Source organism: Rhipicephalus microplus, chromosome X, assembly GCF_043290135.1.
Source record: "Rhipicephalus microplus isolate Deutch F79 chromosome X, USDA_Rmic, whole genome shotgun sequence".
Lineage (NCBI taxonomy): Eukaryota > Metazoa > Arthropoda > Arachnida > Ixodida > Ixodidae > Rhipicephalus > Rhipicephalus microplus.
In genome coordinates this window covers 231,215,089-231,234,970 of record NC_134710.1, presented here as the reverse complement: position 1 = coordinate 231,234,970, position 19,882 = coordinate 231,215,089, and the positions used below count along the sequence as shown (strand labels likewise).

General features: G+C 42.5%; 1 protein-coding gene across 2 annotated transcripts in view; it reads right to left on the bottom strand.

The window, feature by feature from the left end:
• LOC119187840 (ATP-binding cassette sub-family A member 2) overlaps positions 1-19,882 on the bottom strand; it is a 255,259-nt gene that overhangs the window by 153,742 nt on the left and 81,635 nt on the right. For both annotated transcript variants that reach the window (XM_037435928.2, XM_075878770.1), the window contains 7 exons: positions 15,773-15,876; positions 15,579-15,693; positions 15,258-15,448; positions 12,271-12,421; positions 6,929-7,133; positions 5,693-5,875; positions 5,289-5,359 (listed from right to left, as the gene is read on the bottom strand). In XM_037435928.2, coding sequence (XP_037291825.2) covers positions 5,289-5,359; positions 5,693-5,875; positions 6,929-7,133; positions 12,271-12,421; positions 15,258-15,448; positions 15,579-15,693; positions 15,773-15,876 — 1,020 coding nt within the window. The remainder of the gene's footprint in view (positions 1-5,288; positions 5,360-5,692; positions 5,876-6,928; positions 7,134-12,270; positions 12,422-15,257; positions 15,449-15,578; positions 15,694-15,772; positions 15,877-19,882) is intronic.

The following is a 19,882-nucleotide window of genomic DNA, read 5'->3' as shown; positions in this document are numbered from 1 at the left end:
GTGCCCAACGCCCCAGACATCTGGACGGGTCTTTCAAGGTGGACAGCCAACATAGAGCGTGGTGGTCTGTGACCCCGTCGAAAGGACGGCCGTAAAGGTACGGGCAAAACTTCGTAAGCGCCCAGATTATGGCCAAACACTCCTTCTCTGTCACGGAGTAATTCAATTCAGCCTTCTTGAGAGTGCGACTTGCATAAGCGACTACGTATTCGGTTTGGGTGCCTTTCCGTTGTGCCAAAACTGTGCCAAGACCAACGCCACTTGCATCAGTGTGAATTTCTGTGGCAGCAGTGGGGTCGTAGTGGCGAAGAATAGGTGGTGAAGTCAGCTGGCGAAATGCGTCGTCACATGCAGGTGACCATGCAGATATACCTTTGCTGTTGGAAAGCAGACTAGTCAGAGCTGCGATGATGGACGCGAAGTTGCGCACGAAGCGACGAAAATAAGAGCAAAGACCAACAAAACTTCTTAGGGCTTTCAGTGATATGGGCATTGGGAAGTCAGTGACAGCTCGAAGCTTATCGGGATCCGGAAGAACACCGTCTCTTGTGATGACGTGTCCCAAGATGGTTAGTTTTCGGGCTGCGAAGTGGCACTTCTTGGTGTTAAGTTGTAGGCCTGCAGAAGTTAGACACGTCAGAATCTCGTAGAGACGACGAAGATGTGTCGGGAAATCAGCTGAAAAGACTACGATGTCATCTAGGTAACACAAGCAAGTTTTCCACTTGTGGGCACGCAATATGATATCTATCATGCGCTCAAATGTCGCAGGCGCGTTACAGAGCCCAAATGGCATGACTTTGAACTCATATAGGCCATCCGGCCTTACAAAGGCTAATTGATTGATTTGTGGGGTTTAACGTCCCAAAACCAGGCCTTACAAAGGCTGTTTTAGGGCGATCACATTCAGCCATTGGCACCTGCCAATACCCAGAACACAGATCCAAGGATGTCAAGTATTCGGCGCATTGTAAACAGTCAAGAGCATCGTCTATTCGTGGTAGCGGGTAGTTATCTTTCTTTGTAATCTTGTTTAGGTGGCAATAGTCCACGCAAAACCGAATGGTGCCATCTTTTTTCTTTACCAGAACCACGGGTAACGACCAAGCGCTCTGAGAAGGCTGTATGGCTCCATGCTTAAGCATGTCATCTACTTGCTCCGTAATGACGCGGCGCTCTTCGGCAGAAATGCGGCAAGGACGCTGTCGCAGAGGCGAATGGGAGCCGGTGTCAATAGTATGAGTGACAGTCGTGGTGCGGCCCAAAGCAGGTTTCTGAAAGTCGAAAGAAGAGCGAAACTTGTTAAGGAGAGCAACAAGTTGGCTGCGATGCGAGGGAGGAAGGTCTGCGTAAATAGCATTGTCGAAGGCTGGCGAGCTTGATGGCTCAAACGCATGAGTGATTGCGGCAATTGACATGGTGTTTCATCGGGAAGAATAATATCACCGATAGGGTCTACAGGTTGTACGTATCCTAAGGTTTCACCACGGAGTAAGCCAATGAAGTAGTTGCGGTGGTTGGTAACCAGCATTATGGTTAAACCAGACGTAATTGTAAGAACGGCAAATGGGAGCATGATGCCCTTGCGTTCAGTAAAAACAAGAGATGGCGTAAACACCACCGTGGCGTCAGGTTGCGCCACACATGAAAGACTAATAGGGACTGAAGCTTCCGGAGGCAAGGTGATGTCGTCGTCAGCGATGAGCTTGCAGAGCAGAGGTGAATGGTCGGGCGATGGAAATTTACAAATTTGTACTAGGGAAACTTCCGCACGGCAACAATCGAGGATAGCTTCATGACGTGATAAAAAATCCCAACCCAGGATAAGGTCATGAGAGCAAGATGGTAGTACGAAAAATTGGACGATGTACAAAACGTCTTGGATGACGACGCGCGCCGTACACACAGCCGAGGGATGAATGCGTTGCGCGCTAGCCGTGGACAGCACGATGCCACAGAGAGATGTGGTCACTTTCTTCAGTTTGCGACAAAATTTTGCGTTCATCACAGAAACGGCGGCCCCAGTATCAATTAACGCTTGTGTGGCGACTCCCTCAACATTGACATCAACAACATTTTGCGGCGAAAATGGAGGCCTTGATAATTGCGCAGAAGTTGCAGTTCTTGCCCCTGGAACTGCACTGATTAGTTTCCTTCCTCAGGAGGTGGTCTACGACGCATAGGAGATGGCGATCGGCGACAAGGAGATGGGAAACGAGAAGTTGATGGGCGACGATCCAAGTCAGAGTGCCTCTGTTCGTATGATGACGTGGTGGCCCGCTGCGACGCATAGGTACGAGTTCCAAAGGAGGCATACGCAGGTGTGGGACGGCGGCGGCAGTAGCGTGCAATGTGGCCAGCGATGCCACACGCGAAGCAGATAGGACGGTTGTCATGGGTGCGCCACTCATTAGATGGACGGAAAAAGCGAAGTGAGGGCCTGTAAACTGGAGGCGTTGCCGAAGGAGGTGGAGCCGATAAGGATACTGTATGCGGTGGGGGCCGCGCAACCACAGCTGCGTAGCTGAGAAGTGAAGATGGCGCAGGTGGTGCGTAGCTGACAGCTGAGAGATTAGACACTGCTGAAGTGCATGCGTATGGGGCCTGCACTGTAGGGAGGACATTGCAAATTTCAGTGCGTATGGCCTGCTGCAGTGTCGAAGGCAGACTTGCGGTGGGCACGTCGCTATGCGGCAGCAGGGAGAGCTGTCGGGCGACTTCCTCCCTGTTGAAGTCTTTGATCTGGTTGGACAGACTTCCTTGGCGAACGTTGGCATTTGCGAGTGCGACAGCTGAGATCGAATCCGGTGGTGAGACACTCTGTCGGGCGATAGAACGCTGACGGCGTAATTCATCGAAGCTCTGGCACAGGCTTACGAGGATTGCCACCGAGGTCGGGCTTTTCGCTAGCAACATCTGCAATGCGCCATCCTCAATGCCCTTGAGAATCTGCCGAATTTTCTCTTCTTCAGGCATAGATGGATTAACACGCCTGCAGAGGTCGAGCACATCCTCAATGTAACTAGTAAACGTCTTGCCAGGCTGCTGTGCTCGGTGGCGTAGACGCAGGTCAGCGCAGAGCTTGCGGACCAACCAGTGCGGCTTGCGACCAGTGCGGCTTGCGGACCAGAAAGGACACAACGTTTTTTGCAGTGGTAGCAGGCAGCTCAGATGTTTCAGTGTAGCGCGTCAAATGATCGACGGCGATGATAGTCCACCGGCTGCCTCTAAGAGTGTTGGGTAGAGGACCATAAACATCAATTCCGACGCAGTCGAATGGTTTCACTGGGCAGGTTAAGGGTTGCAAAGGGCCAGCAGTGGCAGGGCTGTGAGAAGGCGTGTTGCAGCATTGACACGTGGTGCATGACCGAACATACTGGCGAACGTGCCGATACACGCCACGCCAGTAGTATCTTAGACGAAGGCGAGAGTAAGTCTTAAATACTCCAGCGTGGGCACACTGGGGGTCACCGTGAAAGGCAGCGCAGATGTCCGAACGCAAATGATGAGGGATGACAAGGAGCCACCTACAGCCGTCCGTCACGTAATTGCGGCGATACAACAAGCCTTCACGGACGGCAAAGTGTCTTGCTTGACGAGAGAGGGAGCGTGAAGTCGTTTCTGACGAACTGTGAGAGAGGACGTCGAGCAAAGAATTGATCCAAGGATCCTTGCGCTGTTCGGATGGCATGTCAGTGATGCTCAACGATGACGAATCGCAAATGGCAGTTGATAAGCAGGCAAGATCAGGAGGCAGTGGAGAACGGGATAGTGCATCGACGTCTGAATGTCTGCGTCCTGAGCGATAAACAACACAGATATCGTATTCCTGAAGGCGTAAAGCCCAACGCGCGAGGCGGCCAGTAAGATGTTTCATGGACGCTAACCAGCATAAGGCATGGTGATCTGTGACATCAAACTGGCGTCCGTAAAGGTAAGTGCGAAATTTTCCTATAGCCCAAATGATAGCCAAGCACTCCTTTTCCGTGACGGAATAGTTGGACTCTGCCTTCGTTAGGGTACGGCTGGCATAGGCGACAACGCACTCGTCGCAGCCATCCTTGCGTTGAGCGAGAATGGCACCGAGGCCGACACCGCTTGCATCCGTGTGAATTTCAGTGGGTGCATTGGGATCGAAGTGGCGGAGAACTCGCAGAGACCTGAGTAGCCGGCGCAGCGCCGTGAATGCATCATCGCAGTGGGAATTCCAGCCAGAGAGGTCCGCGCTACTGGAGAGAAGCTGAGTCAGAGGGGCAATTATAAAGGCAAAATTGGGAATGAAACGCCAAAAATAGGAACACAAGCCTACGAAACTACAAAGCTCCTTTAGGGTAGTAAGCTTGGGGTACTCGGCAACGGCACGCAGTTTGGCAGGGTCTGGCGATATTCCTTCTTTTGAAACGACGTGGCTGAGAATTGCGAGTTTGCGCGCGCCAAAACGACATTTCTTGAAGTTAAGTTGCAACCCAGCTGCCGTAAGGCACTGGAGAACTTGTTCCACCAGACTTGCACAATATATATATATATATATATATATATATATGAGAGAAAGAAAGAGAAATCTGCAGGAGCTAGTTGGGCAACCCGCCTCCTCCAGGAAAGTGAAAGTTCTCCGTCTATGCTGCCCTGTTTTTAGAATATTTCATGAAGTGCCTCATTTGTAAAAAAAAAAAAAAAAACTGAAACAGTGTTGCACTTCATATCTCCAGATTATGCAAAAATGTATGAGTGCGTTTCTTTTCACATGCACTGCTTGTAGAATGGTTTCATAGTGTGTAAAGGGCGACCGAGATAAATGATTCTCTGCTGGTCGTTAATACCCTCAAAGCTGCAACCTGAAACTTGCCAATTTCCCAGACGGGCACATCTGTCACTTACTATACTTCGCATAAAAGGCCAAACTTCTGTTCTATCAAGCATCTTTATCTTTTTTTAGCCACAATGAACAATGATTATCGCAAGCTGGACAAACAATGCAACAGAATATAGGGATAACTTTAGTCAGTCTACATAATGTTAGCTTAATTTTCCTTATTCAGTCAAGCTTTGACTCTCAAAAGTTAATTGAAGCCGACATTCATTTTTCACATTTAACTATTCAAGAACTTAATATTCAGCTTGTTTCATGTATCTGAGCGTCTATACTGTACTACCTTAAAGTTAGAGGCTATGAATATTGTACCTAACAGGACTGAGGTTATCAATGTGCAATTTAATCAGCATCAATTGTTGACCTTACAAAGGAATATGACAGAAATTCAAGCTGAAGTTCTTAAGTTAAATGTTACCTTTACTAGGTTGTCAATGCAGACACCAAGTGGTAGCTCTGATGGGTCTGGCTCAAAAAAGCCAGCATCAGCTGAAACCATAAGCAAATTTCAGTGGTTAGACAACAGTATAATGAATAGTCAATAAACATTTCACTAAACACAGACATGTGTTAGTGCCTCATAAGCTTAGTAAGCTTAAGGCAATTTGTTCCCATAGTGAATAAATTGCCATAAGCTTACTAAGTTTACAACAAAGTCTGGCTTTGGTGGGAGGCTTTTTTACAAAATATTCAAGGAAAACAGGCTCGTCCGCTATGAAGCCATCTCATTAGAGGAAAGAAAAATGCACGCCACTTCTGAGCTTTGATCAATGTCAAAGACAGGTTTGACATAGACAAAGACAGTGTTCATAACACAAGTACCTGTTCGACCTTCCATTGCGCAAGCTTGCTCTTCTTCAGTCACAGACAAGTGGGCCGCATGCTTCCGCAATAACTTCCGCCAGAAGTACCGCAAAGAGCCATATTCAAGGTCATGTCTGCCACCACCAAACCAGTAGCTGTGGGTCAATGGGAAATACCATGGTCTAGGGAGACCATATGAGCCTAGGAGACAATATGTAGAAGCAATTATAATTGAGCAATGCAAGTATACAAGTATTTTTTACAATTCTCAGGTTGCAAAGCATATGTTGGCCTGTATTTTAGAGTTACACAAGAGTATTTATATTTATCTATTTATTTTTTTTAAGGCCGAATCACAAATGTAAGCATTCATTAAAATACACTGAGATACAGCATAACAGGCAACCAAATGCGAACCTTTCAAAAAATTAATTTGAGTGCAAACACACAACACATTCACAAACACACACACCCAGGCATCAAACACGCACAGTGTTCTATGGCATGTGAACCTGCACATGCCATAAGAAGTACAAAACGCAATCGGGACCTATAATTACTTAAAGCCTGATCAGAAACCGGAAGAAATCGAGGGACCCTTTAGCTTTGTACTTAACAGTTAAACATGATGATATCCACACACAACCATGCACATGCACGTGCCCACATGCACTCTATCGCCTTCCCAATTACTAGCCTGCCTTCAATTCTTGCTGGAGACAAACTCTGCTCCAAGGAAAGCCACAGTGAAGGTCCCCTCTGGCTCTTATTTTTATTTGCATCTACCTGAATTCTCTCTCACAGCCAACGCAGCTTTTTTTTTTTTTTTTCGCTCCCAACATAAGACACTGATGCCACTGACACTAGAACTTATGCGGAACAAACTGTTTAGCACTGTCAAATTAAAACGGAATTGACTGTTTCTAGTTATATTGATGTACATGTTAATCGACACTTCCAATACCTTCTTTTTCAGCAAGAGAGTACCCAAATTGCACTACAGTCAATTTACACAGACCTGCCAGGTTGACTAAATCCTTGTAAATTAACACATTTATAAAGTGCAGATAATGTATTTAAACTTGTAGCTTAAATGCATTTAATTCATGTGACAACTTTTACAGTAGCCTGAAGAACTTGTTCACACCATTTACTAACTTGCTCACTCCACTTAAGTTCACTCACACCCTCTGGTTCAACTCACTCACTCACTCATAATTTTATTTTTCAGATGGTGAAACCTGAGCCTCTTACCTGGGTGCACATTCTCAATGTACCAGACGAGCAAAGAATAGATGAAGGCATCGATTAGCATCATAAGAGCGACATGGGCCAGGCTAAATGTATCATCTTCAAGGGGCGAAATGCCTATGTTGGCCCACTGCACTCCAACTCCGACCTCCTCATAGAAGGCAAAATATTTGGCACCCAAGCCAAATGCTGTAGTAGAAAGCAGGGACTGCAAAAAATAACAATAATCACAAAATAATGCTAGCTGAATAAAGAAGGGCAAAGACTCTCCTCTGTCAAATTCAACGCCAAAAATAAAATTTTTACGAGTTCAGTTGAAGATACAAAAAATACCTACTCATAAGCAACATGATGAAGATGCCTAGACATGCAATTCCAACAACCAGTTGACTTAATAGAAGATAACTAAACACTTGCTTAGGTAGGCCCAATTTTATGTGACTTCTTTATGCAGGCAGAAAACAGTGAGAGTTGCACATTGTTTTGCTGGAAAGAAATCCGCTGCAGACAAAAAAAAAAAAACTTTTCAAAAATGAAAATCTTTTATGAATTTTGTTTACTTCACGGACTTCTGCTTAAGTGATTTTCCATTCGTGGTTGCTCCTAGGTATAATACCAAAGCAGACGTTTTTTGCAAAGCTTTGTTTCTGAGGAAACCAAATAAGCTTCTTGAATTTTAGTTTCATTTTGTAGCTACTATGAAGGAATAATTTTTCATTATTTAACACAGCCTGTACAAATTACTGTTCTCTACAAGTGACCATGGAGGTTCTAACACTAGTTTAATGATGCTCAACTAGGCCTGCTTTTTAACCGATGGAAGTTAACCAAGCATGATTGAGTGCAGGAAAAGTAGTGAATGTTCGAAGTCTGCTACTTTCAAAAACCTCGTAGAATGAAGAAAAACCACTTGCACAGGCCTGCTACAACAGTATGAACAAATGTTTTTTTTTGTATGAATAATGATGCATGCATATTCTCATTCATGAAGCTTATAGAGAAACAGCTTTGCTGCATAACATACATATTATCTATACTAGCATTTTTTCTGCAAAACTGTGGGTTAAAAGTGCATTCCTGCACCTCAATTTCTACTGGCTCATTAGCAACCCTTTGTAATACTTGATCTGTGCAAAGCGCTACCCAGCAAAAGCAAAGCAGATAAGGCTAGCAGACCAAATCAACTTTTCACCGCAAACCATGCATCCGTCCAGCAATTATTCCCAATGCTTCAGCGCATGTCAACTCTGATTGTCTACGCAAAAGCCTTCTGGGTGCTTCCTCTTCCTTAAGTGCAGAATCATTGGGAACTTCCATACAACATCAGAAGTTATATGGGCTTCTCGCATAACAGCAGAAGTCTGTTTCCGATCCAAAAATATTTACTCCAACTTGACTCTATAAAAATTGGGCTGATAGTGACAGGGTGAAAACAACAATGTACTGGAAGCAATATGACACCAGAAAGTTTTAGTCCTTTCAATCTCATTTTCTGACCAAACACAAACGGTCCCAAGTTGTGAGGACTTTCTTGGGACGTGATGCAGTGTGCTCTGATCAGCAGTGTGCTCTGATGAGCAGTTGCGGCTACATGAAGTGGAAAATACGGTTGGTATGCTGGAACGACATTATCCCAAGAAGTTTATTAATGGCACCCAGAAGTGCATGCGGAAAGGAATGAGGAGTGCGCCACGAGAAAAGACGGCGCCCATTGTGCCTATTTCTTATGTTCAAGGTATATCAGACTCAGTTTGGAGGGCCTTGCAGCCGCTGAGCCTAGGAACCATTTTTAGGACTCATTACTCCTACAAGCTAAACTCGAAGACTGCATACCTTCAAACGATCAAAGCGGGGTCATTTACAAAGTACAGTGTGAAGAATGTGACGCTACTTACATTGGTTAAACAGGCAGGAAACAATCAATGAGGGTTGAAGAAAATGAAGGGAACATTGCTAAAGCCACCCATGCCACACATTCTAAGATAGAGCTCGTTTAACACTGCTGGAAAACAGGGCATACTTTTGACTTCCACAATGCAAGGACACTGGCTCAAGAACAAAGGTGGAGGAAAAGAAAAGCCCTGAAATTGTGGTTCATCCGTTGTGACAAGTCGGCTAGAAACAACAACCACCACCCCCTACCAGACATTTACAGGGACATACGTGTCTAGCAATGAACTGGGCAACCTTCGCTTATTTGGTGTCAGTGCATGTTGAGGATACCACCTGCATAGGTGGTGAAACATCTGTGTAATTTTGTTAATTTTGTTGAGTTGAGTCGGAGTAAATATTTTAGAATCATGAACTCACTTGGCTTTTGGAACATTTCTGCAAGTATGTTCCCACAAAAATGGAACATAACTACATAGCCATCACAGTTAGGTTGCTGTATGTCTGTAATGGTCTTTGCCTGCTGCCTATAATCCATGTCTGTTATAATGTAAGCTAGCTTGAGCCAATAAAAACTACATTTAATGGCACTCCAACTTGGGATTAACCCCTGCACTATGTTGTACCTAATCATAGGCCTGTATTCAAAAACAGAATTTAACTTTCGCAAAAAGTTAACTCATGAAAGTTAAAAAAAAAAGTACAAGTTTGAGATAAGTAAGGCGAAAGTTTCAAATACTGCACCTTGGGCTCACTTATGAAAGTAATACCTTTCTGAATAAGTAAAGCTCCTAAACACAAGGATATAGCTGTTTTCATACTTGTTTTATTAAATAGAGTGTCTAGTGTTTCATTTTATTAAACACCTGAAGTAAATGTTCCAGTCTTTTTGAAAGGTATATTGCGTAAGAAGCAAAATAAATATTGCTCGCTGTTGTTGGATTTTCAGTTTTTCCCTCACAACAACTAGTAGCTGACACATAATGGCAGTCGCTATAAAGTGGCTGTCCCAACTTGGGGTAGTTTTGTTGTCTACAAGTGTACGTGTTCGTTACTATGAGAAGATATAGTGGGCAACACAAATAGTTTGTCACCTTACATGCATTAAACTTATTCAATTCTTTTTATGCTTTTTGGCATAGGGTGCATTTTGCTAACTTCTTTTCATTTTCTGAGTGCCCTTGGCATTCTCCATTTTTTCTAATAAGGGGGCACCCCGTTACCATAAAACAGAACCATCAACAAGAAAACATTTTTCAGAGGTGAGCGTCTTTTGCCCCACAGTTTTAGCCAGGCGTCCACGGAAGTTCTGTGAACACAGGCTGCCAAACATTTAGTTGAGTGCTCGCAGCTGGGATGCATGCTGCCAGCAATTTTTAAACAAAACCCTGCGTCTGCAGAGCTGCTGCAGATGCCCAACTAAAGATGTTTGACGAAGTGAACAAAAGAACCTGACCTGTCAAAATTATGCCACCATCATCATTGTGGCGCAGAGATAGAATTTGAATCCGGCTCATGTCGCACTTTAAAAAGTGGTATCTGCACGCGAATCCAATGTCTGTAGCAGTTCATTGAATTCTGCGGAGCCCTGAATAAAGTACACGACATCCTCACAAATGATGCTTAATACAGAGCCTTCAGTTCTTTCGTCAATGCGAGGAAAGAAATCTGCAAAGAGCGAGACTGCCATAGTAGTATCCAGCCACGCAGCTGAAGATAAGTACACATCAAGGTAGCTGTGATGCTACCTCAACAGTGACATGACCTTTTGAACTCGAGTGCCGAGAAAAGCTCCTGTTAGGAGCAAGGCTGATTCTTGAAAGGCATCAAGGGTCGGTTGCACACTTATGTGAAAATTTAAGTATAAGGTTGGTTCTTGAATATCGCGATAGTGTCCTTTGTGCACTGTTAAATAGAAGATCCATTTTTTTAACTGCTAGTTACTTAATGAGCCTCATGCAAGTGCAGCTCCACACAATCTAAATATTAAAAAAAAGCTACACGACTACTTTAGCACACTTAAACTTAAGAACTTGAAAACTATGAAAGGGACATACACTCAAACTTCCATATAACGAAGCTAGATATAACGAAATATCGATCATAACAAAGTAAATAAGAAATAGTCTTGCAATAGATATTGTGTTCTCAAATATGATGAACTTATTTTCATGTAAGATGCAACTTTGTTATAACTAGGTTTGAGTGTACTTTATATATTGTGGTGTACACGTATCCCGAAGGAGTACGGCCACCAGCGTGGGTCCGGTCTTAGCGAGCCGCAGGGCACGCCTTAACCGTCGCCGTGGCGAGCACACGATACTGCTCAAAGTCGCAACACTTTATTGTGGCAACACCAAACGCAGTACAGCTCGTTGCGAAGGTGCGGCGGGAAAGCAAATAGGCTTATCCACGCCATGGGCACAAAAGTACTACACAGGGTGCCACGAGCACGTCTCCGCGGTAAAGGTGATCCACGGAGGTACCGGGACCACGGCCACGCACTACGACACCGTACTGCCCTTCGGCCGTGCGTACGCAGCGGGGCAACAAAAGGTGAGCGTTCGCCTCGGGCGCGAGGCGCCGTCAGCGAAGTCCGACAAGCCCTGAGCGACGAGGATCGACGGACGGAAAAGATTGCGTGGCTCACCGTTTGCAGTCCCGGAGAGTATCTGTCTGCCCGCTCCCGACGCAGCGTGCGAAAACCTCTCGGGAGGCTTCGCGTGCAGCGCCACAGTCAACATCCGCTACCGGGTGAGGGGGTTAAACGTCACTCCTCTCCCCCAGCGCGGCAGGCAGCAAAGGAGGGGAGACGACATGTCGGGACATGAGAACGGCAGAAAAGGCGGTAAAGCCCGCGCTAAGGCAGCGGGCTAGCCTCAATTTCCATAATATTTAATAATATTTCATTTAAGATAATTAGAAAATCAAATTATCTGCAATATTCGTGCTTTAAATAAAGTTTTTTTAAAGCCTACAATAAAAATTTCATTATTAATCAGAATTCTCTTTTGCTTTTCTTACAATTTTTCAATGGTTAACCCTCTCATATAATATTCAACAGTATAGTATGAACTCATATTTCTTCGTATAAAGCGGTATAACCAAGAACATTATGAATTAGCATATTTTAAATGTCAAGGAGTGAACTTTATTGCAACCAGATGGGGTTGCTGATAATGCAAGTAGTTACGTCTATTGCAATGTCAAGTACAACTTTTACAATTTATTTCCCCCCCTCCCCAAAAGTCAATTGCTTGAGTAATTACATTTGCACCAGCCTTCAAAGATTTTAGTTTCTTTCGTTACATGTAGAGTGCTCTTTAGTGGTAGAGGGCAAAGTCACATTTATATAGCTGTTTTCAGAGTAAAATACATTCCCAGTTCTATGCAATTTGTAAAAAGACGTTCTCCAGTACATGCATTCCAGAAAAATGAATGACCATCAGACTCACAGCAAGGCTTTTCAACCAAGCAGGTATATTGTTGTGAGCTGCTTCTTCTCTAACAGCTATGTACATGTAGGGCACATAAGTAAGAAAATAGATGATGCCTGCACAGGCTGCTGCAAGCTTGGCCTTGGAGTATAAAACACTCACTAGAAACCTACAAAGAAAGGAAACAAACTTTCAGGCATAAAATGTCTTCAATAACAGGAGCACAAAGAGTCATGCGAAAATTTCAAATAGACATTAGTATTCGCCAGTACAGCGTTAAAATAAAACTAACATAATATACTTTTTTTATTTTCTGGGGAGCCATCTCATGAATCGCAACAGTTAGTACTAATCAATAGCAACAGAAGCAAGAATGTGTCAGGTCAATTGTATCGAGCTCACCAGCTATCAAACTTACACACACTGTAGCTTGAAAGACCAGTATTAGAGTATCATATTCAAGATACAAACTTAAAAAATGACATTATTTAGCAGTGCCGTTGTCTCATTTTCACTGCCAGAGATACCAGTGCTATCAAAACATTTTGTATAACTGTTGCAATTACAGGGAGTGAAAGAGAAGAAATTAAAAGAGGAAGAAAATGTGTATAAAAATTCTAAATAATTTTACCCTTTTGAAAGTAAACTACAAACACATTGTCATGAACAAGTCTCAACTGGTCAATACCTTACATTTATGGCTTTGTATGTTTGAAAAATGCACCACTTTTTCAACTATTTTTACCCAGCAAGCACTGTCCCCCTGCAAATATTCGTTTTTCTCCCACACCATTGATCTCTGGTTTTCATTCCAAGGTCTACTTAGACCAGTGCATTGGCTATTGTTCACACATGGACAATTGTGCAGTGGTACATACGGTTTTGCCGCGAGAGCAGTTTTTGTTTATTGTGCTCGTAAAAACTGATTTCATGTGTGAAATCAGTTTTTGACAGCAAAAAAATTGATGTTTTTTAAACCTCTGAAGAGTAACCACTCAGTACTAGCTCATTCATTACCCGCAGAGTTGAGATTTTAGGTGTCCCCAGGTGGGCACTGGTATATACGAGGGCCGTTCAAAAAGTAAGGGCCGTTTGATACCCTAAAAATAAATATTTATTTATAAAACATTTTTATTGGCAGGTTTAGCTTAGTAAAACCTTAGTTCAATTTCCTACACAGTCACCATGAATTTATAAGCACTTTTCATATCACTGCATCAGTTTCTTTAGTCCCTCTGCATAGAAGTTCCCCGCCTGGGAATTCTTAGCAATGCGAGTTGATCGGTAAGCATATTTGGTATCCAGCTTGCACACACTTTATGAATTCCAAGCTTTTCAGTCACAATCACGTAAATTGTAGAGCGGTCAAGAAAAGGAAACCTATCCAACAAACTACAGTCAGTTGTCGATCTAAATGCAATTCACAGCCCATATGTCGAGCAGTTTTATTAGTGGAAATGCTGAACCTGCCACTCTGCTCTTCGTCGCATATATCGTGTGGCCATTTGTGAAGTATCGACCCCATTTTCTGACCTTCCTTTCAATAATCACTATAGGTCCATAAACTAGGCACAACTCCCCATGAGTATGAGAAGCTGATGGCCCTTTTGTCAGCAAAAATCGAATCGCAGGTTGCACTTCCCGAATAGCAGGAGCAAGGATTCTCGCGGACAGTGTCATCTCATCATCTCTATTGCCTGTCGGGCAGATGACTACTGAGATAAACAAAATAACTTAAGCAGCTTGCTGAAAAATGAAAAGATGACCCTGTGCAAATAAATCTTTATTTTGATGTGTAAATATTTAAATATTACCAAACAGCCCTCACTCCTTGAATAACCCTCGTACAAACTATGACACCATACATGAATGTTGCTACTATGCCTGCATATTTTTATTTTTAGTAAAAGCATCTTTCAAGCCTGTGAAACACATTATTATTAAAAAAGTATTTTCAGTGGCGTAAATATATTTATTTTGAATTCTTATTTTATTTATTCATGAATAAGCAATGCATCTGCTCCTATGAGTCACAATTATTCACTGCCCTCGCACACTTTGAATTGCATACAAAACATGAAGTGTGCAAGCACTGATATCCCTGTCCGACATTATATGAAACCTCACAGTGACGACAGTTGTGGCAAAAATGCGCCTGGAGTGTCCATGTAGTTGCTATAACAATAAGGCTTTTTTTTGTTTAATTATTCTAGTTAAATTGCCGATAGCTGCCTTTCCATGTAAGTGGAGAAAGCAGCTGTCTCCTCATGGCTTTTGTCATAAAAATCACTTTCGATTTCATTGACACAGATAAAGCAGATAAAACACAGATAAAAATATTGTGTGAGTTGGGAAGCTTACTCTCGCAAATGCTCACACATCCACCCGAGTAACACACACGACACTCGGGTGGATGTGTGAGTGTTTGTGTGAGTGTTTGCGAAGGTCAAGGTTGTGCTAAATATTTTACAATATGACAAATAACCAACTAGCTCAACAACAAGTTTTATTGAGAAGCTGGTATGCTGAAGCTGCCCTTGGATTTCAGTGCCAACTAAAAGCACTTAAAAGACACTTTATAGCATTTTTTGTCATCTTGGTTTCAACTAAATTGATTTAAACTCCTAAAAAAGTCACAGCTATCATGTGTTTCATTTTCTCATTTAGCTATGCATCCATCCAACTTGATATCCAAGATGACGTTTTTATTTAGTTGCTTCTGGGTTAATTTTGAAAAAACCTAGGCACAATCTAATAGGGTACCAACGATACAGAGGAAAATATAGTAGACTCTGTGTAAACGAAAATCTGTTAAATGGAGCTGCTGCTTAAATGAAACAAGTGCTTCTGACAAAATTAGTTTCGTGGTTGTATTCTATGCCCTTGTTCATCTCTCAGTAAACAGAACTCCTGTTAAATAAAACATATGTCCCTCATCCCTTCAGGTCCATTTTAACGAGAGTTTGCTGTAACTAGAAGAAATTTTTTTCAAGAAAAACACTCACGAAAAGGCAATGTTGGCAATCACGAATATCTCAAGGACTAAGAAAAAGATCAAGGGGTTGCTGTAGGTCAATACACGTCCATATTTCAGCAATGCAGTCAAGACAGCTGCTGTTATGGTCATTTGAATGAAGCTCGTGATGAACCAGGCAAGCCAGTGAACTGCATTGTTCAAGCCCATAGTCTTCATCACCTGTAGGGTGAGGAACAAACACATTAGAATAATGTGGGCATGAATACTCTCCGACATCACTATCAGCACAGCAAACACATGAATGTTTTGTGCAATTAAAAGAGCGGGTTTAGAGATCAAGCTTACTTACTTCTTTTAGTCGTTTTTCTTTTTCATAAACAACATTTTGAACTAGCATTGCAACAGAGTAGACCCATGAAATCGCCATGCATAATGGCATCACATGTTCAATCATAAACAGGAACCTGAAATACAAAGGCAAATTAAGTCAAGAATAAAAGAATGCAGGCATGCAAGCTTGATTTGATAACAGAATGCTCATACTGGTCCTGTATGTAGCATGGATATGGAAACTGGTGAATGTAGGTGCCAGGCTCAGTGACATCTCGACCAGTGTACACATTCACCATTGCACGCTCAAGGATATCCTATAAGTAGACACGTACAGTAATTAGCAGCAGGAAGGTCTATAGCTTCAGTGATAATGCATACATCAAGGACAGACGCTCTCTTCAGCTTTCATATTGAGAAGCAAACAAATCCATTATTTTCACATAACAGAAATTATGTACACTACTCAGTGATTGAGAAGTGAGTGCATGGCTGGTGGTGTGTGATGCGTTTCTGGACAGTGCTTATGAAAGTGAGCGATCTTCCAGCGATTGCATTTGGACCACATTTGTTTGTTGTGGGTTTCACCATGTCACTAGCAGAATACTCTAAACATTTGCTGGTTTCTATAACACAGATGCATGCTGTACCACACGAAGTGACTGTTTTATGGTTACTTTCATGACATGAATTGGTAGCACATACTTCAGAAAGGGCTTCAATGCATGTTTTCAAAGTTGTGCCAACGTGGCATATGCTGTCCCAGCAGATATAGGGTAATAGCACCACACTGCGTACTCAGGAAAATGAAGAGGAACAGGCAGAGAAGTATCATCTAAGGTATGTTAAAAAACGAGAAAAAAGATACACAATAAAAATAAGCTAATGCTCCCAGCACCTTTGACTTGTTAGCCTAACGAATAATCATTTGAAATGTGATGTAACATACATAATGTAAAATGAAAAAAATATGCATTCGTATCAGCTGTACCATGCACCCAACTAATTCCTACAGCAAAAGTAGCTGCAGTATGGTCACTTTGCATGTGTGACACATGAGCATAGTTAAGAAACGAGGGCTGGCAGCACTATGCCAGTGTTACCGCAAAACACAGCCACATGACAGTTCACATGAAGCAGTCGCTATACGTCACTAATGTCCTTGCCTTCGGCTTATGCTGCAACATATACTGCAAAGCATTAGCTCCCTTTCATCAGGACTTGATGGCGCAATAGCGCAGGCAGTCACATGCTCCAGGTACCACATTTCATTCACCGAGTACTGTACATGACACAGTACAGGACTTGTCAATAGAGGTCGAAAATTGCTCGTCGACTTCAGTTTATTTTCCTTTAATGTTGGATAGCAAGCACTTCCCGTACTCAACATACACACACTTTGCAATACCAAAGCTCTGCTATTCAAATTGTGCAAAGAGTGGTGCACCTAAAAAGAACTTTATCAGCCAGAGTAACAATTGTCTTTTGTCGACTAAATCCCAGTTCTTAGTCCACTTGAACAATTTCACTGGTCTGGTTACTGAGCTTGTTGCTACGCTATCATAATGCCAACTCATGTAGCCTTATCCAAATTCTCACCACCATTCTGAAAGCCATTATCTAGCCCTTTGAGGGTTGCTTCTTTTTAAAGAAATATGCCCCAAAAATGAACATCTTTTTTTAATCGCTGAAATTAAGTGTTCAAAAGACTCTCTTTAAGAAAAAAAAATTGTCTAAAGCTTTTTTTTTCTAAGATTCTAAACTGGATAGTCACTAGTTCTATGGGCACAAAAAGCGAAACGGTCGATTAACGAAACCAAACTAGTGGGTGCACCACTGCAATAAAGCATTTAAAAAAAACACGGCAAGAAATTGGTGCAAGGGAAAAATTCTATGTATTCTTGCAGGGTGGCAACATGTTCCAAGCGAGAGAAACAATTGAAGAAGGTGTGCGTTTTAAAACACACAGACAATGAGGGGCATGCAGTTTGGCAGTCTTGAAGCTGTTAGCGGATGACGTACATGTACGCTTTTGACCCTCAGAGGGCTAGGGCATATTTACTTCTTTTGTTAGTGTAGATTGATGAACTAATCACAACTTTCAATGAAGTTGGGCAGCCAATAATCTTCTTGCACATAATCACAGCCCACACTTTGCAACTAGTAGAAAGAACGACTTTGGTAGACATTGCTGTCTGCTATCATCAAACGACTACCACTGAAATGACTGCCCCGCCACGGTGGTCCAGTGGCTAAGGTACTCGGCTGCTGACCCGCACGTCGCGGGATCAAATCCCGGCTGTGGCGGCTGCATTTCCGATAGAGGCGGAAATGTTGTAGGCCTGTGTACTCAAATTTGGGTGCACGTTAAAAAACCCCAGGTGGTCAAAATTTCCGGAGCCCTCCTCTACGGCATTTCTCATAATCATATGGTGGTTTTGGGGCGTTAAACCCCACAAATCAATCAACCACTGAAATGACTACCGAGCATATCTGCAGTCAGCAAGCAACTACAGCATAAAAAATAACTTCAGTGCCTTCAAGAACAATCAATACTGGATGGTGATGCACGTGCACAACTTTGATCTGACCCGCCTATATTCTAATACTACAAGCAAATGGCTCTCACTTTTCAAATATGCCTACTAACTATGAAAATACTTGGTATCTTGCAGAAAACATCCTACTTTTATGTTGTTCATAACTGTCTACGAGTTTTATAATTTGATTGGCAACTAAAACAGTAAAATTCATAAATAATTTTTATCATTAGCGAAACAAATTAAAAAAAATTCACTGAGGGTTGCTCAGCTTGACTTCAAAAAATACTTATTTAACAATTATTCTTACCTTTTTAAATGTTGGTGCATACCGTAAAAACCAGAATATAGGTTGAAATTTAAAAATGCAATGAAAAGACAGCTTTTGTCTTATATACCGATCAGTGGCAGAAAAAAATGTGCAAGTCCCACAACAATGGGCAGCTAGAGTCAAAAGTCTCTACTGCCATCGTGAGCATCAGCAGCGACTCCGTGGGGCAAGCCTAGGCAAGGCCTAGAGTGTTTTAGCAACGCCATTTTGCCTCGGTTATCTGCTGTCAGTCTGCTGTTTCCTTTTTTTTTCTTTCCTTCAGAAATGAGTGGTAGTCGATGGCAGTTTATAATAGGCTTTAAGAAAAAAGTTATCGAGTATGCCGAAGCGCATGGCAACCTGGAGCACAACGAGAATTTGGTGCATAGGAGAAAAGCGTCTGATACTGGAGGAGCCAAAAGCAACACATCAAATCCTGCTGCAACCAAAGAAACATTGTTTTGTGTATTGACTGCAGTGCATCCTGAACTGGAAATGCTGCTCGCTGCATTCATTCAAAAGCAAGGTCGCTGCCTGTAACAGAGAAGCGTATCCGCATGATAGCTCTCAAGATAGCACGCGACTATGGGCTCACGAGGGTGCAATTCAAGGGATCGCCATCATGGGTGCGCCCACTTATGAAGCAAAAGCACTTTACGCTAAGGTGGCGTACTTCCGTCTTTCCAAAAATGCTGCATCAGTAACGCATTGAATTGAACAGACGACTCAGGGACATTAGCAGTGAAAAGCAAGCATCGTCGGACTCAAGTTAGGATGAGTCTGAGTGACAGCCCTTAGTGGCTTTCTGGCGTTTAAGTACATAAGATTAGTGTCCAAATAGAAAAAAATGTCACCTCAGTGCAGCTGGTTGTGTCGAGTATTTACCAAGGTAAGGGTGCACCACGATACCTTGCGATTTTTAAAAATTTCCTTTTCGGAAAATTCAAAGTTTGGGGAATTGACTTATATTCCGGTCTGACCTATACACAATATTCACGATAATTCAAACTATCGTAATTCATACTTTTGGTTAATTCAAACTAAACACAATTTTTTGGTTTGCTTTTTATTCCTTCAATGTATTTTAAAATCTTTTAATTTAAACTCCTTCATTCGTTTAACGCATACTTTTTGTGGTTTTCAATATACCAGAAAATATCTGCTGCTTTCCTATTACTTTTATAAATTTGTGTGCTTGTATAATCCTAACAGTCTAAAAATGAAAAATAAACCCATCCGGCCTTCAGGAAAAAGGCTTTGCTAGTAAGCAAATGTTGTAAATAAAGCACACACAAGGTAAGCCACGATGCTTCTCAACAAGAATATAGGGCTTTGTGCTGAAGGCACATATGTAGGATTGACACCTGCAAAGAAGCAGGTGGCAAATCATGATTTTGTTAAGAGATCTGACCAGTAATGGCCAATAAACTTGTTGATTGATTGATATATTGGGTTTAATATCCAAAAACCACC